This window comes from Sciurus carolinensis, chromosome 16, assembly GCF_902686445.1.
Source record: "Sciurus carolinensis chromosome 16, mSciCar1.2, whole genome shotgun sequence".
NCBI classification, from domain to species: domain Eukaryota; kingdom Metazoa; phylum Chordata; class Mammalia; order Rodentia; family Sciuridae; genus Sciurus; species Sciurus carolinensis.
The window spans coordinates 96,691-118,099 of record NC_062228.1 but is presented as its reverse complement, the minus strand read 5'-3'; the positions used below and the strand labels follow the sequence as shown (position 1 = coordinate 118,099).

Genomic DNA, 21,409 nt, shown 5'->3' with positions numbered 1-21,409 from the left:
TTTTCCTTGCTGTTGGTTGGTTACATGGCTCTGGAACTGGATTTAATATTGGTCAAGGCAGTTAGGGTGTCTCACCGACATGCAGAACACAGTGACCTCAGTGACTTTGACCTGTCCTACCATTGCACCCTGGCTCTGTCAGATGGCAGTGGCAGAGAGCTCTCCTGGCTGGCCTTGCAGTTGTGGGAGGTAACTGTTGGGGACCCCGCTCTAAAGGCCCAGCGACCACAGAGCTTGTGTGTGTCTCCCTTTTTCTTCACTAGGCCCCCCTGACATCAAAGGCAGGTCCTCTATCTTCAAGGTCCACCTGCGTCCTCTCAGACTGGACAAGAGCCTCAGGAAGGATGCCTTGGCAAGGAAACTGGCAGCACTCACTCCAGGATTCACTGGTGAGTGTTGCTGGTCTGAAGTGTGCACCCTGGCAGGGACCAGGTACGCTCAACTGTTGGCAGGTATTTTCTGTGCCTTCATATTTGGTTCTGGCAAGTGCCCACTCTTGTCTGTAACTTTGAACCTGTTGAGACATTCCAAAAGCCTTAGAGATCTTCTTATCCCCAAATTTGTTGGTGCCCACTTGAATTTCTTTTTGATTCTATTTAGACTTAGTAAGAAACAAAAACAAAATCTGAGGAAGACTCACTGATGTGAAGACACATCCCACTTTGGTCTTGGGCTAGAATTCCTGGACGGGGTGGTTACTTTGTGTTTCTTTAGCAAAAACCCAGTCTTTTGTGGTAGCATACTTGTTTCCCTTCCAGAGTGCTGTGAACCCCAGGCATGAGTGGAGACCTTTCCAAGGGTTTTCCTGCCCTGGTCATCCCTGTGAGCAGCCCTTTGCAAGCTTTGGTGCCCCATCATATTTGAGCAGACAGAGGAGAACCAGAGAAGTTGGAGCTAGGTCGAAGGAAGTTATCTGCTCCGTAGAGCAGAGAGGAAAAAGTGAAAAGCGGAGCCTAAGGGCCTGTGGTGGCCACTACAGGGACCAGCACGCATGCAGGAGTTCCAGGACAGGCTGGGGCGCGAGGCAGGGAGTGTTCAGAGGAATAATGGTTCAGAACTTCCTAAACTGGATGAGGCATGAACCTGCACATCCGAGAAACTCTGAACTCAGAAGCATGAATAGATTGAAAAGAGATCCAGAAAGACACATTGTAATCCACCCATCCAAAAAGATCCAAGGGAGGGCTGGGGCTGTGGCTCTGTGGTGGAGTGCTTGCCTAGCACATGTGAGGCACTGGGTTCCATCCTCAGCACCACATAAAAATACATAAATAAAATTAATGTTTTGTGTCCATCTACAACTTAAAAATCCATCAGCTGAGAATTCTATATCTGCTGAAACTGTCAAGAATGAAAGAGACCTTAAACTCTACTCTAGAGCAATAGTAACAAAAACAGCATGGCATTGGCAACCAAAATAGACAGGTAGACCAATGGTACAGGATAGAAGACAGAGACATACCCACATAAGTACAGTTATCCTCATACTAGACAAGGGTGCCAAAAACTTAAAATGGAGAAAAAATAGCCTCTTAACAAATGGTGCTGGCAAAACTGGAAATCCATATGCAGTAAAATGAAATTAAACCCCTATCTCTCACCCTGTACAAAACTCAGCTCAAAATGGATCAAGGCTTTAGGAATTAGGCCCGAGACCCTTCACCAAATAGAAGAAAAAGTAGGGCCGAATCTCCATCACGGCTTAGGACCAGACTTCCTTAACAAGACCCCCATAGCGCAAGAAATAAAAGCAAGAATTGATAAATGGGATAGACTCAAACTAAAAGTTTTTTCTCGGCACAGGAAACAATCAATAATGTGAAAAGAGAGCCTACAGAGTAGGAGAAAATCTTTTGTACACACACTTCAGACAGAGCACTCATCTCCAAAGTTTATAAAGAACTTAAAAAACTTTACACCCAAAGTACAAAGAACCCAGTCAATAAATGGGCTAAGGAACTGGGTAGACACTTCACAGAAGAAGATGTACAAGTGATCAACAAATATATGAAAAAGTGCTCAGCATCCCCAGTATCAGAGAAATGCAAATTAAAACCACCCTAAGATTTCATCTAGCTACAATTAGAATGGCTATTATCAAGAACACAGCGATGATAAGTGTTGGCTTGGATGTGGGGAAAAAGGCACACTCATACATTGCTGGTGGAGTTGCAAATTGGTACAGTCACTTTGGAAAGCAGTATGGAGATTCCTCAGAAAGCTTGAAATGGATCCACCATTTGACCCAGCTATCCCACTCTTTGGCCTATACCCAAAGGACTTAAAATCAGCATACTACAGTGATGCAGCCACATCAATGTTCATAGCAGCTCAATTCACAATAGCTAGATTATGGAACCAACCTAGATACCGTTCAGTTGACGAATGGATAAAGAAACTATGGTATATATACACAATGGAATATTACTCAGCTATAAAGAAGAATAAAATTATAGCATTTGCTGGTAAATGGATGAAGTTGGAAAATATCATGCTAAGTGAAATAGGCCAAGCCCCAAAAACCAAAGGCCAAATGTTTTCTCTGATGAGTGCATGACAGTATATAACAAGGGGGGTTCCTGGGGTGGGGGAGAGAAGAATGAAGGAACTTTGGATGCTATAGAGGAAAATGGAGTGGGAGGGGGTGGGGGACAGAAAGATAGTAGAATGGAACAGTATTACCCTATATATATGTATAGATTACATGAATGGTGTGAATCTACATTGTGTACAACCTTAGAAATGAAAAGTTGTAACTCATTTGTGTATAGTGAATCAAAATGCAGACTAAAAATAAAAAAGATTTTAATAATTAAAAAAAAATGAATGGGGGCTAGGGAGATAGCTCAGTTGGTAGAGTGCTTGCCTTATAGGCCCTGGGTTCAATCCCCAGCACCCAAAAAAAAAAAAAAAAAAAAATGAATGAAGGAGAAACTGTTTTGTTATAGATTTTAAAAACAGCGAGGGAATTTTTTACTAGTAGACCTGCCCTATGAGAAGTGCCGGAGGAGGCTTCAGGTCAACACCGACAATAACTTGAAGTCGTGAAGAAATGGCACTAGCAAAGGAAATGACGTAGGTGAATAATTATGGCCAGTACATTATGATTTTGGTTCATAACTTTTCTAAAGCATTTAAAAAACAAGTGCGTGAGACTTGTTATAGGTGTATACTAAAGAGCACACAGTGTATGAAGATGTAATCTGTGACTTTCAAGAGCCATGGTCAACTCTACTGTGTTCTTCAACATCACCTTTCACGGCGAGCCCTTGGGCTGTGTCTCCTTTGAGCTATTTGCAGGAAAAGTTCTAAAGACAGCAGAAAATTTTCATGCTCTGAGTACTGGCAAGAAAGGATTTGGTTATAAGGCTTCTTGCTTTCACAGAATTATGTGCCAGGGTGGTGACTTCACACAGCATAATGGCGCTGGTGGCATGTCCATCCGTGAGGAGAAGTTTGATGATGAGAACTTCATCCTGAAGCGTATAGGCCCTGTCATCTTGTGTATGGCAAGTGCTGGGCCAAACACAGATGGTTCCCAAGTTTTCATCTGCACTCCAAGACTGAGTGGTTGGATGGCAAGCCTGTGGTCTTTGGGAAGGGGAAAGTGTGTGAATAGTGTGGAAGCCGTGCAGCGCTTTGGGTCCAGCAGTGGCAAGACCAGCAAGAAGACCACCATTGCCAAGTATTGACAACTCTGATACTTGTGTCTATCTTAGCACCAGACCATTCCTTCTGCAGCTCGGAGAGCACCCCTCCACCCCATCTGCTTGAAATATCCCATAATCTTTGTGCTCTCGCTGCAGTTCTTTGAGTTCTGTATTTTCCTTATTTCCCTCCCAAGTCTTGCTTGATTGCAGAATTAAGTTTATGATTATGAATAAAAACTGACAAAAAAAAAAAAAAGACATCATCTGTGACAATAATGCACAGGGTGGGGGGAGAAGGTATAGAGGACAGAAGTTGAAATTGAAGTGGAATTTTCGGGGGCCCCAAATGGCCAAACCATCTTGTAAAAGGACAAAGTGGGATTCACACTGCCCTATTCGGAACTTTTTATAGAAGTGTAGCAAACAACAGTGTGTTCCTGGCACAGGATAGACAAAGACCACTGGAGTGGAGTTCAAAGTCCAGATGGAAACCCACCTGCACATCTGTGGTCAGCTGCTTTTTGACAGGTGCCAAGAGCGTTTTGTGGGGGCAAGACTAGTCTCTTCAACCGAAGTGCTGGGATGACTGGATCTCCACAGGCAAAAGGATGTTTTGGACCCCTACCTCACATTGAATTGAAAAACAAAATGGATAAAACATACATTTAAGAGCCAAGAGCATCATTGTTTGTGACAGCCAAAAAGCAGAGCCACTGTGGTATCCAGTCGTGGCTCAGCAGATGAAGGAGAGCATAGGAAAGGTCGCTTTCGTCTGTAAAGAAGTGAAGTGCCCGTATGTGCTACAGCATAGACAGATCAATACAGTGTGCCCAGAAGAGCCGCGTCTGGTATGACCCCAGTGATAGAAAGTGCCTCAAATGCCAGATCTGCAGAGACGAAAACCCGTCAGTGGGTGGCTGAGTGCGTGTAGGATTAAGTGTGAACAGGCATGGGGTGTCTCTGGTGATGGGCAGTGCCCTAGTTGCACAATTTGATGAGTTTACTAAAACCTAGTGACATGTATGCTTAAAATACATACTTCTATGGTGTGAATTATTTCTCAACGAAGTTGTGTAACGAGGAAATTTGGCTAAAAATAATGGTGAATGATGAAGTGATTCCCATTTCCTTTAAGTTTTTTGCTAAAGTTTAATGCTAGCCTCTACCTTTAACAACCTGACCTGGGTAGAACTGTAGCAGTCAGGAGCACTAACCGTCCCTTCTTCCTGGTCAGGTGCTGATATCTCTAATGTGTGCAATGAAGCAGCCCTGATTGCCGCCTGCCACCTGAGTGCTTTTGTCCAGGAGAAGCACTTTGAGCAGGCCCTTGAGAGGGTCATTGGAGGTGAGCCCAGCAGCTCGTGGGGAGGAGAGGCATTTCCAGCTGTGTTCCTGGCAGGCCCTCCCCAGCCCAACCTCACTTTTGTTTATGGGGACATGGGTAGTTTTCTAAGCCAAAATTTGGGACTGTGGATCTCCCAGCAACTTTCCTGCTGTTCTGGGGGCCAGTCTTGGATGTGGAAGGCAGAGCAAGTCCTTCCTGAAGGGAGGGGAGGGAACCAGAACCAAGGGCATGTCTTGGGAAAGCCTGTGGGAGCTCTCCTGGGACAGCACTGATGAGGAGTGAGTGTCAGCATCTCTTTTTCAGTTTGAGTGAGACAGCCTCCTGCAGTGTGGGGCAGCTCAGGACTCAGCTGGACCAGGCAGGTGGTAGCTAGAGTCAACAGTGGGTCAGGGTCTCATCGGTCCATCAGACCAGGAGTTGCCAGATGCTGCACGGGCTGGTCTGGCTCTCGCTGGTGCCATTCCTAGAAACAGAGATTACGGAGGTAACAGTAGCCCATCCTTATGATCCTGTTCCATGCTGAGAGCCAAGTCAGCCAGCTGGGGCATCCTTGAGCTGTCTTCCCTTGATCTTTTTTTTGCGGGCAGGGGGGATGGGTAATATATACTAAGTAGTGCAAAGCAAAACCGAAAACTTCTCAAGGACCGTTCTGGGGGCTGATGACCCATGCAGCTCAGCACGCACTGCTCTTGTCTGCTTATCTGTCCTGTCACTGCAGAGCTGGGCTGTGAGGTCTTTGGGAACTACCCTCCTTGTCCCACCATGCTTGGGTGTTGCCTCTTGCCATGCCCCAGAAGTGACATGGTGCCTCTGACTCACATTGGCTCACAGCTGCTATCTGGAGCAGTGTGTGCTTGAGGAGTGGGAAGTAGGACAGGGCTTGGAGGTTGGGTGGGAATGCCCCCCAGAGCTAGGACACAGCATGGGCTGGGGCTCAGGCCTTTCTGCCTTCTGCCCTAGAGGGAGGGACCCGCCCTGGGAATTGAGTGGCAGCAGATCCAGGCCCTCAGTCTGGTGGGGTGTGTGTTGGGCATTTCTCCCCTGCCTCTCACTCACATGGGGATGTGATTTGTAGGCTTCGAGAAGACGACTCAGGTCTTGCAACCCAGTGAAAAGACAATTGTGGCCTACCACAAGGCAGGGCATGCAGTGGTAGGCTGGTTCTTGGAGTACACAGACCCCTTGCTGAAGGTGGGTCTCTTGTGCCGGGTGTGTCTGCCTGTGGAGCCTGGGTGTTACCTGCTCCTGTGGCTTCTGGGTGCCAGTTCACGTGGGCACAGCACTCCTGGGGTGGTGCTTTTACTTTTCAGGCTATGTGCTGGTCTAGTGTCTGTCAGATTCCTTGTGGGGACAGGGGGAGAAAAGGGTTAAGAAGGCAGAGCAGGACGTGTTGGCTCTAGGTTAGGCCTTAACCACTGACTCCACAGAGAAGCTTCTACCTGGAAGCTTGCTTCTGAGCTTTGGATCTGATTCCTATCAGAGGAGGTTTCCTTAGCAACCTCTTGAGCTGAGTGCCTAGGCAGGACCAGTGCACTTCTCAGGGTGACCCTGCTGGTCAGTGGTGGGGCGCAGGTCCAGGACACTCTTCTCCAACCCGCAAGGGGCCCCATGGCCACAGCTGCGACAGGGTGTGTCTGGGCTGCACTGGGGTGCTGCTGGGAACTGACGAGGTTGTGGCCCCATCTCTTGCAGGTATCCATCATCCCCCCGGGCAAGGGGCTCGGATATGCCCAGTACCTTCCCCACGAGCAGTACCTCTACACGCAGGAGCAGCTCTTTGACCGCATGTGCATAATGCTGGGAGGCAGGGTGGCTGAGCAGCTGTTCTTTGGGCAGGTCACCACGGGGGCTCAGGATGACCTGAGGAAGGTCATCCAGAGCGCCTACGCCCAGGTAAAGAGCAGCTGTCCTGAAGAGTGGTTCTTAGTGTCTGTGTTGGGGCAGCTCACCCTCTGCTCCCTTTGTACTTGCAGATTGTGCAGTTTGGGATGAGTGAGAAGCTGGGCCAGGTGTCCTTTGACTTCCCTCAGCAAGGTGAGGCCCTGGTGGAGAAGCCCTACAGTGAGGCCACCGCCCAGCTCATTGATGAGGAGGTCCGGCACTTAATCGGCTCTGCCTGTGACTGTACCCTGAAGCTACTAACTCAGTGCTGGGAGCAGGTGGAGAAGGTGAGGGGGGCCTGTGGCCAGGGCACAGGAGGGAGTCCCCTTGTGGCAGCCTGACAGGTGGACTGTTATCTCCAGGTAGGCAAGCGGCTCCTGGAGAAAGAAGTGCTGGAGAAGGCTGACATGGTGGAGCTGTTGGGCCCTCGGCCCTTCACAGAGAAGTGCACCTATGAGGAGTTCGTGGAGGGCACTGGTAGCCTAGAGGAGGACACAGCCCTTCCTGAGAGTCCTGAAGGGCTGGAACCAGGAACCGGAGGAGCAGGGTGCAGAGCAGCACTTGCAGGAGAGCCCCGCGTAGCTTGTGTGCAGCCACCTGCACCCATGCTGGCTGGGCCTTCGGGCAGCTGCTGCTACCCAGAACCTTTGCAGAGTAGCTGCCAGAGTAACTGGAAGACAGATGAGGTGACAACCCCACACAGGCACCTTTGATCAGGTGCTCGTAGCCCAGAGAGAAGAGGGAGGGGAGTTGGCAGATGGGAGGTGGCTGAGGGGCAGAGGAGGTTCTCCAGTCCTTGGACCTCATTCCTAGGGTCGCTTGCGTCAGAGGGAGAGACATCTGGGCTCTGCCCCATGTGGAGTCAAGGAAGGGCAGGAGTCTTCCCAAGGAGCCTTGGGTGTGGTGGCCTCCAAGAATCGGGACGCTTGGAACCTGATGCCAGGCCTTGTGGAGCAGACCATCAGTGTCGTAATGAGCCTGGTCCATGGGGCGGTGTGAATGTGGGTTGTCTCAGAGTGGTTTGGAGGAAGAGTCTGGTCCAGCACATATGCCCCACGGTTTGGTGAGGTAGAGTGAAGAAAAGGAAGTAGTGAAGCAGTTACCAAAGGACATCTAGGTCTGCAGTGGCCATGGTATCAGGTAGGTAGGTCGTTTGGTAGCAAAGAAGGAAACATCACCCCATGTGTGTGCCTGAGTTGAAGTCAGGGGTCACAGGGCCATGCCTGGGGGTCTGGGCCCCTGTGGCATTACCACTTGAGCTTAAGGGAGACTTGGATTCTCGCCAGAGCCTGGCACCTGGCCCTAGGGTTGGTATGCCTTACTGACCAGGCTGTGTAGATTCTCCTTTCCCCAAAATCCCTTGTGTTGATGTTTTGGGGAGGATCGGGACTGAGCCCCCATGGCCTCCACACAGCCCTGAGGGAGAATCTGTAAGGCCCTGAAAACTCTGCAGATGCTGCCTCTATTAACCCTCTTCTATCTTTTTCAATAAAAAAAAAAGACTGATCATGAGCTCCAGGCTTTCATGATGCCTTGATCCCGGGGTGTGAGGACCCCCTGCCGTTGGAGCTGGGCCTGACTGAGTGGGTCTTGGTGGAAGTGGGCTTCCTCCTGTATCGCAGGTGTGGGTGTGAGCTGTCATGGCTGGCAGGCGCACCTGGCTTAGCCTGTTTGCAGGCATCTTAGGTTCCCATCTGGGAGAAGGGTGGGTCCACTTGCTGCCTCACACTCTGGAGCCTGACCAAACCGACTTTCTAGTATTTTTTCCAAATCATGTGTTATGTTTGCCTCAGCTCAAAAATAGAAATTCCTATTGGGGACAGGCACTTTCAAATTTTGTAGGTTGTAAGGTGCACATTGTTGAATTTTTTAAATCTTGGGCTCCACCTATATCACAGCCTTCACCAAACCCAGATGGGCTGAGGCACTTGGGGTTCCCTCTGATGGAGGCAAGGGATGCTCCCTTAACCCTGGAGGCCCGTGATGTCACAGCCTCTTGTGGCTGGGCCTCCAGGGCCATAGTCCTTCTTTGTGCATTCAGCACCCCTGTCTGACCACTGCTGAGCTGCTCCTGACAGAACACAATTGGGCTGGCTCCTTGGTGCCTTCCTCTACCCTCCTTACCTTTTGGTGCAGTCACTCCCCTGTGTGCCTTTGACACGATGCTCAATGATTAGCCAACAGTCTTATGTGGGGCGATGCCTTACCAATAGAATAGATACTGTTTTCTCATCCACCCTACATTGATGGGGTCATCCCATAGTCCTGTGGGTGCTGCCACAGAAACCTTGTGCTGTTACTAGCAGGTGAATGAGCCTGTAGGAGATGGGAGCCAGCAACCCTTTTCCCTGGTTAGAACCGGGAGCAGCTAGGGCCTGTGCTTGACCTGGGTCTGCTTCCAGGTCCATGTCCTCAGTCTGCCTGTCTCCGTCCGCCTGAGGGAGGGGAGGATAGAATGGGAAGTGTCAGAAAGTGCCAGAAGCCTCACCCTTCCCAGGGCACACCATGCTCACTCTGATCTGTTTCTGGGTCCACAACATAGAAGGCCTGGCCGAGAGTTTTCTGCTAGGGAGGGTCCAGGCCTCCCTCTGGGAGCCCCAAGGGCAACTCTGTGCTGAGGAAGGACGCAAATGCATGGGCCAGATAGAAAGCAGGTCAGACCTGGCTTGGCCACATCCCTGACCTTCTAGTGGCCTCCCTGTAACTCTCTCAGGACATGGCTCTGCTGGGAAGACTGATCACCAGGGAGTGCCTGCCTGTTCTGGGTTGGGCCTCCTTTGTGGGCTTGGGTGGGCAGAACTTTTATTCCTAAAGGATTCCTTTTGCTGTCTTACTTAGGGGATAGGAACCAGGGCACTGTCCTTAAAATGCAGTCCAGGAAGCATCCTGGAGCACAGTGTAGCTCGTGCAGCTGGAGAACGGCCAGCACCCTCACGCACAGCAGGCCTGGTGTGCCCTGTAGCATTTGGAAGGAAGAGCCTGGCTCAGGCCTTCAGAGGGTGACAAAGCTTTAATCCCACTCAGCATGCCCCCCAGAGGCTGCAGCAGGAAGGACGGGAAGTGGGGAGGAGGCCCCTGGGGTTGGGGGTGGCCAGGGGCACATGGCCACCTTTATGGGATGGAAAGAGATGGCTGCTCAGTTCTTTCCCAGAGACCTGGAAATCAGAGACCTGGTCAGGCAGGAACTGGACTTGCCTTCAGGGAGGTGAGGTGAGGAATCAGAAGTGGGAGCCTCCTGGATGTCCCTAGCACATGGCAGAAGCCCAGTGCATCTCTCTAGTAGAGACCTGTGAAAATGAAGATCAAGGGCCTGTCTTCCTTCCCAGAAACACTTCAGTGTGGAGCACAGCAAGGCAGGCTGGCTGGGGGACAAAAAGTACGCTTCAACTTTTTTTTTTTTTCAAAACCAGTCTTTGATTCACATTCAGACCAGAAGCCTATTCTGTGTCCCTTAGCACATAAAAAGGAATTTTGGGAGCAGCTGAGCTGGGTGCCTCTGACATCCCCACAGCAGAGAGGGTAGACCTGTTGGCCCTGCCTCCCTGCCCCTCCTTGGACTGTTCCCAGGATACAGGCCCCAGGGTCACAGAGTCCTAGAATGTGTTTGATAGGCTGTGGTGGGGCCGGGCAGTGGGATGTGGAAAACAGACACAAGTAGGTGCCCTTGTAATAGATGTGGGAGGTGTTGGGAGGTGTTGGTCTGGGAGGTGTTGCTGAGTTCTGAGGCAGTCTGGCAATATTTGGTGTTCTGAGCTAGGGAGGAGATGGGCCAGGCCCTCAGCCTTGGGCTTTCACACCCAGGGACCAAGAGAAGCAGGCACAAGTCGTAGAGGGGGGCCTGGGGAAGGGGACCTGGTACCAACAGTGCCTCCCTTGGGCAGATGGAGGGAACAAGGTTGAAATCAGGGTGAAAGTTTTTGGACTGAGCCCCCCAGTGCTTGGCCTGCGGGGGCATAGTGCCCCGGGAGCCACTGCCAAACCACCTGTGGCTTCCAAGCTTGGTGGCATGAAGAGATGCTGAGATCGGAGACCCCAGGGGGTCTTGGAGTGGCTTTCATAGACTTGGGTCCCCCTCACCCAAGCCTGCTGGGGAATCTTGTTATAGACAAGAGCATTGCTGCTACAGACGGAAGTTTTCAGAAGGCCTAAGCCACCATTGTTCATTCCTTGCTTCATCCTCAAGCAGTGACTCCAGGTGGTATGGCCCCTGTTCCAGGGCCCGGAAACCAGCTGGATATAAGGCCACTGGGCTGTGCTTGTGCTGGGGTGACCTGAGGCCTGCCCTGGCAACCCTACCCTGACCTGATGTCAGAAGGCTTGTGGGGCGGGGTGGAGGGGCGGAGAGTGTCCTGGGTCTGGAGTGTCTTGCTTTGCCATCCCGGTGGTGGTCCAGCGTCAGGCCTGTGGTGTCTCTGGAGCTGATGGAGATGGCTAGTCCTCCTTGGGTCCCTCCACGGTGAGAAACGTGTCCACAATGGCAGCCTGTCGCTCTGGGTCACTGAGGGGCTGCTTCTCACGGTTCTGCTCAGCCCTTGTCTTCGTCCAAGAGGGGGAACGCAGGCAGCCAGCCCTAGGCAGTGGGTGCAGACCTGGTGAAAACAGACCAGAGGCTCAGGTGGGCACATGTGGCTGGAGTGACTGGCAGCCCAGAGTCACTGTGACTGCAAGTGCTGCCCTGGGCCCCTGGGGCCTCGCACATGGAAGCCACAGGTTTGCCACTGTGCGTGGGGTCCCAGGTGCACAGAATAGAGAGATGTGGACAGGTGGGCAGGACTCCTCTGATGTCCTCAGGAATCACTGCAGCCTTGACCATGCCTTACCCTGCTTATGTGAACCTACCTCTGGTCCCTCCTGTGTGATTATCTAGTGACCCTGATGGGGCTTCTCCAAAGCTCCCACAGGGGCCCAGTGCAGCCTGGGACCCTGTAGGCAGGCTGGAGGTTCAGGTGAGCTGGGGTATGAGTCCCCCACTCCTGCCTGCCTAGCCACAGCAGCCACAGGTCAGTCTTGACCCCGCACACAGCTTTGGGCTTACGGGTTGGAAGGGCCACTGCCTGGGACACACTGAGCCTGGTGGGAATTGGCTGGGGTCAGGCAGGAGGCTTGTCCTGGAAGTAAGCTGGAACGAAGTGTTCACAAGGACAGCACCCTGCCCCTGCGTGGTGCCACTGTCATGCCTGGGAGCCTGCAGCTCCCCAGGGAGACGTGGGCCACCCCTCCTGACATCCCTCCAGGGAGCATGCGTGTGGCCGGTTGCCGACAGGATCCTCAGTGGGTTTGTTTTAACGAGGCCCTCAGGGCATGTGCGCGCATGTGCAGGTTTAGCCCGGGCTGTATGTGCAAGTGTGTGGCCTGGGCCTGTCTGGGAGCAGGACTGTGTTCAGCTCCTTTGCTGCTCCCACCTTACGGCCTGAGGAAGGGAAGTGCAGATCATGTCAACCTCCTTCACCGTTGGGGACAGACTGAAGGACACTTGTGTCCCCAGTAGGGTGTGGGTCCTGAACTCTGATGACAGGGCTCAGGGAGAGACAGGAGAATGGCATGCCCAGGAGTGCTGCTCATGAGGAGCAGAGGGAAGGACCTCTGGGTCTCCTGCCAGTGAGCTGAGGAGCCCAGGCTAGCAAATTTACCCCACCCCTCCTCTGTTCTTGGCCTATCACTAAAATTTACATTTAATAAATACTTTTAATGACAGGCTTTGGCCTCTTGTTCCTCATTTGAAAGGTAAAGCAGAGGCAGTTGTAACAGGAGGGAAATTCCTTCATTCCCGAAGGGGAGTGAGACCGTGTGTTGCCACGTGCTGTTTTCTTGAATGCAGGATCTTGCCCATGCTGGGCAAGCACTCTACCACTGAGCCACACCCTCAGCTCTTTCTAGGTTACCCAGGCTAGCCTTAAACTTGGGGTTTTCCTGCTTCAGTCTCCCAAACTCTAGGATTACAGGTGTGGCCACTGCACCCAGCTGGATTGGGGAGAAGTTACCCCACCCTACCCTGAGTGGCTTTCCCCCACCCTGCAGGCCTCACCTGCCATAGCCTCACCTGCCGGGGATTCACTGGTCTGGTTCTCGTCGTCAGAGTCGGCAAAGACCTCGGCCAGCTCCTGGTCTGACATGTCTGTTAGTTCAGTGAGGTCCAAGAGGTCAAAATGGACCTCCAGAGAGGAGACGCTGCTCAGGGGCTCTGGGGTACAAGAAGATGGTCACCCCACAGTCTCCAACAAGGCTGTTTAGAGCCCAGGGGGCCTGGGAAAGTGCAGTGCCTCTTTCCACAGGCCCATGAATGAACCAGAGCTCTCTAATGCCAGCAGAGGACAGGACTGAGGCAAACCCAGGCCCAGGTGGTCTGCTCTGCAGTCAAGACTGGAGAGCTCTCTGGGGTCTTCCCTTACAGACTGTATGACAGACTGGAGAGCCAGAGCCATGAGAGCTCTGTAGGGCTCAGCACGCCAGACCTGTGCTCACGGTTTCCTTGCCCTCCACAGCCAGGCTGCTTTGATCCCTGGGGAGCTGGGGTCCCCAGAGAGGATACTGGGCTGCTCAGTGATACTTACGCCTCCTCTCCGTGACCTGCAGGAGCCCTGGTGCTGGTATTGGGATGCCCACCTCCTCCTCGGCCACAGGTGTATGGCAGCTGTCCTCTGTCCCATGAGCTGGGACACCCAGGGCAGCCTGTGGCGCCTCCACCTCCTTAATGATCTCTGTAACCAAGCAACCCAAAGAGTTTTTCCATCAAGACTTGCAGGGTCTTCCATGCCCCTGGGACCGGGCCTGGAGATGGGGTATGAGGACCTGGTGTACCAAGTCCTACTTTGAGGCTCTGGCAGTGGCCATGGGTACCAGGAGATGCTTCAAACAAGAGGGCAGGGAGGTGGCTCCTTCCTCTTAGACCCAGGCCTCATCCCTGGGGATGAGGAGGGGACATTTGAAAGCAGGTGTCCAGACCACCCCCAGGGCCCAGCGCCAAGCAGCTCCTGCAGTGGGAATTCACATCCCGTCAGCTTCACAGGTCTGGTGAAGGGCCACTCACAGTTCCTGAGTCAGCTCTTTCTTTCTCTGTGGACTTACTTTTCCTATTAAAAACCCAGATTATATCTGAATTCAAAATGGAAAGGTGGTTACAAAATGAGGTAGGAAGTGCAGTCCTGGACCAACAACCACTGCACAATTGGGTAAATATTCTTCCAAGTTATTTCTGCAGTTTTTTTCAAAAATGTAATACGTGCAATTTTTTTTTTGTTGCAGATGGGAACAGGAGTCCCTGTCAGATGGGAACAGGAGCCCCCAGGGACCTGCTTGGGTGGAGACTGTGCCCCTTGGTCCCATGCAACCACCAGCTGCACCTTCTGGTCACTGGACTCATTGCTCCACCCACACTTCCCCTCAGCTCCTCGTTCAGAATATACCAGAACCCTCTGCTGCCCCTAGCTCCTCCTTGGCCACATCCCTGTGCCCTCTTCCATCACTCCCCACACAGAAGAGCCTGCTCACCAGAATTAGGCCTGGCCTCAGCCCCATCTCCCCAAGAGCGGAGCAGAGTGCCCCCCTCATCCTCTCAATGTGTCCCCTGGAGCCCTAGCCCCTTCATGAGGGGCTTGACTGACCTCTGACACCTACCCAGGCAGGTGTTTGATGTGTACTTGGGTGAAGGAATTACCTGCTCTGAGGGCCTGGTGCTGGGTGAAGAAGTGGAAGTATTCCTTCAGCCAGGACTGTGGACACTGGACCAGTTGGGGAGCAGCTGCTTCCATGAGGCTGCCCTGAGGGGGCCTCAGCTGGGGCTCCCAGCACTGACAGGTGCCTGTGAGGGGCTGGCCAGTCCTCTATAATGACACGGGCTGGCAGTGTGAATGCCACTAGGTGCACCTGATCACCCCACACTCATCTCCAGCCGAGCCAAGGACATGGAGGCACAGATGTAAAGTGAGGACCACCTGCACAGGCTGGTGGGGGTTCCCACCTTCCTCCAGGCCATTGCCAGTGGCAAAGAGAGCTGGGCAGAGTGGAGGAGGCAGGGAGACCTGGCAGTAGCTGATGGCAGACTGATGGGTTGCCTGTCAAGTTTTGCCTGGGATGCAGCCCCCTGGCCCCACCACTATCCCCTTGACTGGTTGACTAGGAACTCCATGTGTTGGGCAACCGAACTGCTGTCCCCGGTGCCCTTGGGCTGTATCCCTGCATGGCCCATCCCAGGCCTGGGGGCTGGTCAAGCTGGAAGGGCACAGCTATCCTGTGTCTGCATGCATTGACATCTGGAATATGGTGTGTGGTTTCCAAGTGTCCTTGGAGGGTAAAGTTACACCTGCTGGTGTCCTAGCCCCCAACCCAGCAAGGACACCTTCCACTTCAGGAGCACACAAGGGATGTGATTTAGACCTTGCTCTGATCAGGGGAGCTGACACCTCCCCTCACCAGTCAGCAAGGGGACGGTGGCCCAAATCACTGTCCATAGAGTTGAAACTAAGGGAGGGAATACATCTTAGGAGACCCCTGCCTTAGGATACAAGTGTGTGATTCCTGTACCACAGGCCTGTCCTGTGGTCACAATTCCTCAGTGCTTCATAGAGCTCAGAGCTGCACCCCCTGGTGTGGTGGGCAAGACTCCGCTGTTGCTAGAGGGTCAGGAAGGGGCTGCCATCTGTCTGGAGAGACATGTAACTAGAGCTGAGAGGTACAGGTGGGGAGACTGAGGCCTGGGAGGGATGGATGACTTGCCAGGAGGCTCTGCTGTAGGGAGCCCCTAACTGAGAAAGCCACAGGACACTCCTACTTCCCCAGGCTTAAGGGCCAGGCATGTGACCCCAGGGGTATCCTTACGCTGTTGCAGGTGGCCTTCAGTTCCACCTCTGCCCCCTTTTGTCACAATGGCCCCCTCCTTTCTGATGGCTTCCCTGAAATCAAGGAAAAGCAGCTCTGTAGAAAGCTGCCTTGGAGACAGCCCCCACCTGGGCTCGGGGATTTCTAGTGCTTTGTGCCAGACAGCGCCCTCTCATGGTACTAACTGCCTGCATCCTCACAGCCAAAAGGAAACAGGCACAGGGTGACATCTGTCACAAGCACAGTATGAGGGCCAACCTCTGATCCTGGAGTAATGGTGCAAGCTGAGAGCAGGGGACCCCTGTTCAGGGCCAGCAGAGTGGAAAGAACCCTCCCAACTCAGGTGAGAAGTAGAGTTCTGAAAGGAAGAGAGAAGTGGGGTCTTCACTCACAGCTGACCTCTTGCTGGGTGGGACCCTCACCTGGACAAGAAGGCATGCATGCCTGCATCTGTCCATTCATCCATCCATCCAACAAAGACTGCCTATGCCCCCATGCTGTTCTGGAGACAGGCATGAATGGGAGAAGCAAGCTGTACACAGGAGCAAAGGGAACTTTCTTTCATTTTGGGGAAGGGTCAGAGAGAGCTGTCCAGAGACACAGAAGAGGGGTCTGAAGGTGGGAGGAAGACATACTGTACTTGACACTGGACTGCAAAGGTCCTGAAGGGCATGTCACTTTCATCTGAAGCACAGCCAGGGGGCACTGAAGTGGGATCAGGAGAGCAGGGTGAGGGTGGTCAAGGGTAGGGGGAGATGGTGGGCTGTGTGGAGGTCATGTAGACAGCTACCTAAGGGTTCTGAAAGGAGGAGAAAAGTGAGGTCTCTACTCACAGCTGGCATCTTGCTGAGAGACAGCATCTGCCTGCATTTTTATGGTGGTGCAGTGAGGACACAGTCCAGGCAAAAGGGAAGAAGTCTGCTGGCACTGTCCCCAGAAGCCCCCACATGCTCATTCCCCTTCGTTTGTGCTGAGATAGGGTACCCCAAGCAGGACCTCAGCCAAAGAGCAAACTCCAAGGCACAGTGACTGGTAGAGCCTGTTCAAATGACTCCTAAGATCTTTTCAAATTTTAACAGTTGATGCTATCTTAGAGTTGACTGGGTGTGGGGCAGGCAGTACCCATTTCTTTTTATTTCTTTGTGATGCTGGAGATGAATCCAGGGCCTCACACAGCTAGGCAAAGGCACCAACCACTGAGCTACACCCCGCCCCCCTGGACTTTTGAAGTTGCAGTCTATCTAGTTTTGATCCTTTGGTCATGATCTGCTCTTTATTCTGTAAATCTTGACCCTCTGGCCTGTGCCATTTTCTTCCTGTGGGGAGGAAAATGTAGAAAGATGCAGCTTTTGCCATCAAGTGCACAAATCTTTTGGTTGGAAGAACATGATGAAAACAGAAAACTAGTCAAAATGCCCAGGATGGATGAAACCTGAACCTCCAGGAAGGGGCAAGATGGATCTTGGCATGTAAAGTGGTGTGGCAGCTATGGTAATAGTCTCCCCGCTTCTCGGATCAAGCCAAGAGTCACCATCAAAACCAGCGTCTTCATTCCTAGGTACTACCTAAGAGAAATGAGAACTTACATCCACACAAAGACTTGGATGTGAATGCTCACAGCAGCATGGTCCCCAGAGTGGAAACCCAATGTCCACTGATGGAAGAATGGTAAACTAAATGTTTTATCAAGTGGGCTATTCATAAATGGAATACTACCCAACAACATCAGGAATGATACATACCACACGAGTGGACTTTTACATTACAGGGAGTGCAAGACCAGTCACAAAAGGTGGCTTATTAAATGGTTCCATCGTATGAAATGTCCAGAATAGAAAGTAGATTAGTGATTGCCAGGGGTTGTGGGATGAGAATGGGGAATGAACACAGTTGTTTTGGGGAGGTGATGAAAATATTTTAATATTTAGTGGTGAAGACTGCACAACTTTATAGATATAACAAAAACACTGAATTGCATGCCTCAAAGGGTAAATTTTAAGACATTTGATTATATCTCAACTAAAAAACAATCCTCAATAGTAACAAACAAGGTTTGATCTTGGCTGGAGTTGATGAGCTAACCCAGGGTGAGAAGTGACACACACCAGTGTGCTGTAGTTGTATGATGGCAGGCAGCATGCTCAGCCCCAGGGGAGGCCAGGACAGGTGAGAGGTGTGAGGCAAAGCAGCTCCTGTTTAGTCCACTGTGATTCCCCAAGACCTGTGCTTGACCTAGAGCACAGTAGGTGCACAACAAATGTGAATGAATGATCCCAAGGCCACTCAGGTCAGCAAGAAGGAATAGAACTCTTGGGCAAAGTCCTTGGTTCTTCCCAGGGTAGGAAGCAGAGTCAAGGGCAGGCAGGCACCCGGTGGAATGCTGGAAGCCTGGCTAAGCCATGACTAGATGGGCTGGAAGCCCCTAGAATCACCCTGGCCAGGGCAAGTGGGTATTTTCTTGCTGCTGTTATAATAGTTGCAGTGCTGAGGATTGAACCCAGATCCTTCACATGCTAGACAGGCACTCCAATACTGAGCTGTACTCCCAGTCCTTTTTATTTTGAGACAGGGTATTACTAAATTGCTGAGGCTGGCCTGGAACTTGCAATCTTCTTGCCTCAGCCTCCCAAGTAGCTGGGATTACAGGTGTGTGCCACCTATGGTGCCTGGCCATGCGGGTGTTTCTCATGCTCCAGGAAGGACCCCATGTGTGGGGTCACAGCAATGTCCTTGGCCCAGCAGACACATGTCAGTGTGTGGGGGGGAGCTCTCAGCCCCCTGCAGAGATTGCTGCTGCCCCGATCTATGGGTGGGAACTTGAGTTTGGGGGTCACAGTAATGCCCACCAGTTTTCCCCAAGGGTTGACTGCTGACACCTGTGCTTTGCTGCTGACCTATTTTCCAGCACATTCTGTTACTGGAAATCTTGGCCCAAATCTCATGTCCCCTGCCGTACTCCCAGGACCTTGCCACTCTACATACCACTGAATGAATGAACAAGTCAATTAATGAAGTGAATGAATAAATGCAAAGAGCAAAAGTGGCTTTAGAGAGGAAGAGATGGTCAGCAGTAGGGGCCACCTCTGCCCGTTTCCCCAGCACCTTCATCCCTGAATCTCTCAAGTATCTTAAGAAGGCTGAGCTGCCCCAACTATATTCATAGCCTCCTAAGGGCAGGGCCATGGCCCCACTCTTTCTCCCTGCTGACCCTCAGACAGACTGAGGTGGGGATGGGATAGAGCCCTGGTGTCCAAAGGCACCAGCTGGGCCCCTGAAGGAGTGTACACTTGGCAATCCTGCACACACTTCCTCAGTCCTTTTTATTTTTTATCTTGAGACAGTGTCTTGCTCAGTTGCATAGAGCCTTGCTAAATTGCCCAGGCTGGCCTTGAACTTGCAATCCTCTACCTCAGCCTCCTGAGTCACTGGGATTACAGGTGTGTGCCACCATGCCTGGCAGGTGCAAAATATTTTGATGATACTTTATAAAAATCTTATGTTTTAGAGATAATTTCTTAAATGGGTATGGATGAAATAATAGGCCTAGATTTGCTTCCAAATACTACTGAAGGTAGGCTGGCAGTGGTCTGGATAAGTCAGACTGGCTGTGTGGGCTGAGAGATGGCACACGGAGCTTTATCTAACTGGGCTCATTACTTTTGTGTGTGCTCCACATGCTCCAAAATAATGTTTCAAAAGCAAGAACTCAGATATAGGAGTCATAATCACCAACATGAGGCCTCACGAGGTCTCACGAAGTAGAGCTCACCAGCCCAGGTGAGACAAGGAAACGGGGCTAATGGTATCAGTGACATGAGCCCTGTCTGTTCCCTGGCCATGGCCCTTCCTGTGGGCACACTGCCTGCACAGAACAGGCACCTGGAAGGAAGTGTCTGTGTGCAGAATGAGCTAGGACCTGGGGCCTCAGTCGTAAGTGATGCATTTAAAGAATCAGCCTGCTCTCTGCCTTTAAACCACTGGGAAGTTCTTCCTTTCCCCAGAGGAGGAGAGGAAAAATTCTCCCCTCCTCTCCCAGATGCCTCACCTCTTACCTCACCTAGGCCTCCCACAGCCCTACAGGGTAAAGTGGCAAGAGTCCACTGACAACCATGAAAATGGAGGCTCAGGGGCACTAGCAGCTTGCCACATGTCAGCTCAGAACTAGCTCCGAGTCCCCCAAACCATTGCATTCCAGACCTCACCACTTTCAGTGACTAGGACGCTGCTACTGGGAAGACTGATCGTCCTGGGACAGTCAATAGCAAGAGAGCAATGATACCCTCCCACAAATGACAAAACAAAACCCAAACCCACTAGCTTCTGGGTGTGTCTCCTGCTTAGAGAGAGTGACGGGGACTCAGACAGGACCCCCCCCCCCCCCCCCGACACAGTGGCAAGAGGATGGATCCACCGTTTGTGAGCAGCTCCTAGGCACAGCCCTCCAAGTGCCAGAGGAAGGCGCTGTATGTGGCTGCGGGCTGGGGGCGGGGTGGCAGCTGGCTTCTCCCCCAGACACTTCCTGGCTCCCTGGGATGGGACCTCCAGGACATCCAGGAGGTGTTAGGCCTGGGCAGGCAGCCGAGGGATCTGAAAACCCTTCTGGAAAGGATGTGAAACGGAAGGTTCTGAGAGTGCTCTCGGATCTTCAGCCACGACCCTGCTTGGGGCTTGACTCCAGGGAGGAAGACCTTTCTAGGATCTCAGCCCTCAAGGGTTCCTAAGAACTGACCGGGACTGCGAAGACAGGGCATCCCAGGCAGCCTACCCCCACAACTGTGTGGCCTCTGGGCTGTGCGGACCCGACAGCCCTGCAGCTCCGGAGCCCCGGCGCAACCCCCACGGCCTCACCGAGACCCCGCCTTGCTCCGGCGCCCCTCGCAGCCTCCAGTCCCTCGACCCCCTGAAGAGCGGCTGAGGCGAACAAAGCCGAGACGCCGACGAGCCCGCAGCGGCGCGCCCACGCCTCATCGACCCCGACCCCAAACTCCGGCCCCCGCACGCCCTACCTCCACCCCAGGATTCCAGTTCGGCTGGGAGGGGGCTCAGGAAGAAACTCTGGGCCACCCACCGCGGAGCGCGCCCCGCAGGGCTTCCCGAGTCTGGAGTGCAGAGGACAAGGGGGCGGGGACGCAGTCTGTGCGCCCCCAGCCCCGCGCGGGGACCGGCCGGGCTCCCCCAGGCGCCCCCAGCTCGGGGCTGGGCGCCTCGGGAACCCGGAGCTGACCGCAGGTCTTCGGCCCCCGCGCGGCGGATGGGTGGGCCGGGGGAGGGGCTGCGGCTGGCTGCGGGAAAAGAGTCGCTGGGGCTCGCGGGCTGGATCCGCACTTACCTCCGGGACCAGCGCCCTCCGGGGGATCCATGCGGACAGCGGGGTCTGGAAGGGGCGCGGGCGGCGGTGGCGTCACCCGGCCCGGGCGCCCCAACAGCTGCAGCGGCGACTCGGCCCGGGCTCCGGGCGCAGCGCATCGGGGCAGCAGCCTGGGGGCCGCGGCGGCGGGGAGGAGCCCGCGGGGCGGGGCGCGCAGCTGCTGCGGGTCCCGGGTCCCCTCCCCATCTCCCCCAGCCGGGCTGGACAGGTGCGGCCCCGCCCTTTTCCGCGCGCGCCCTCTGTCGGCCAAGGGTCCTGCAGTCCCCCCCGCCCCCGCCCCTGGCCCGCAGACCTCACCCCTTTCGGACCCCGCCCGGACCTGACTGCGGCCTCCCACCCGCCGCCTGGTGT

General features: G+C 53.1%; 2 protein-coding genes and 1 pseudogene across 5 annotated transcripts in view; 2 read left to right on the top strand and 1 right to left on the bottom strand.

The window, feature by feature from the left end:
- LOC124966576 (AFG3-like protein 1) overlaps nt 1-7,607 on the top strand; it is a 38,736-nt gene extending 31,129 nt beyond the window's left edge. Inside the window, 7 exon segments of the mRNA XM_047527948.1 lie at nt 264-389; nt 4,885-4,995; nt 6,071-6,186; nt 6,688-6,888; nt 6,969-7,163; nt 7,239-7,388; nt 7,390-7,607. Of these exon segments, the coding sequence (XP_047383904.1) occupies nt 264-389; nt 4,885-4,995; nt 6,071-6,186; nt 6,688-6,888; nt 6,969-7,163; nt 7,239-7,388; nt 7,390-7,458 (968 nt within the window). The 3' untranslated portion in view covers nt 7,459-7,607.
- On the top strand, nt 2,907-3,831 carry LOC124966580 (peptidyl-prolyl cis-trans isomerase A-like; annotated as a pseudogene).
- Nucleotides 7,608-10,239: 2,632 nt separating the features above from the next.
- On the bottom strand, nt 10,240-21,237 carry Dbndd1 (dysbindin domain containing 1). Of its 4 annotated transcripts, none has more exons than XM_047527966.1 (4): nt 21,020-21,237; nt 13,428-13,574; nt 12,902-13,057; nt 10,240-11,465 (listed from the first exon to the last, which is right to left on the bottom strand). In XM_047527966.1, exons 1-4 carry the CDS (start codon nt 21,048-21,050, stop codon nt 11,308-11,310), a joined length of 492 nt encoding a protein of 163 aa, XP_047383922.1. In that variant the 5' UTR covers nt 21,051-21,237; the 3' UTR covers nt 10,240-11,307. The 4 variants fall into 4 exon arrangements, with proteins under 4 accessions (XP_047383922.1, XP_047383923.1, XP_047383924.1 ...); XM_047527967.1 differs by having other exon boundaries at nt 12,917-13,057; XM_047527968.1 differs by having other exon boundaries at nt 12,902-12,991.
- Between the last annotated feature and the right edge of the window lie 172 nt (nt 21,238-21,409).

Coding starts and splice junctions, on each gene's coding strand:
- Dbndd1 (XM_047527966.1), bottom strand. CDS start 21,050: ATGGATCCCCCGGAGGGCGCTGGTCCCGGAG. Junction 13,575..21,019: donor GGAGGGCGCTGGTCCCGGAG/GTAAGTGCGGAT, acceptor GCTTGGTTACAG/AGATCATTAAGGAGGTGGAG. Junction 13,058..13,427: donor GCAGGTCACGGAGAGGAGGC/GTAAGTATCACT, acceptor CTTGTACCCCAG/AGCCCCTGAGCAGCGTCTCC.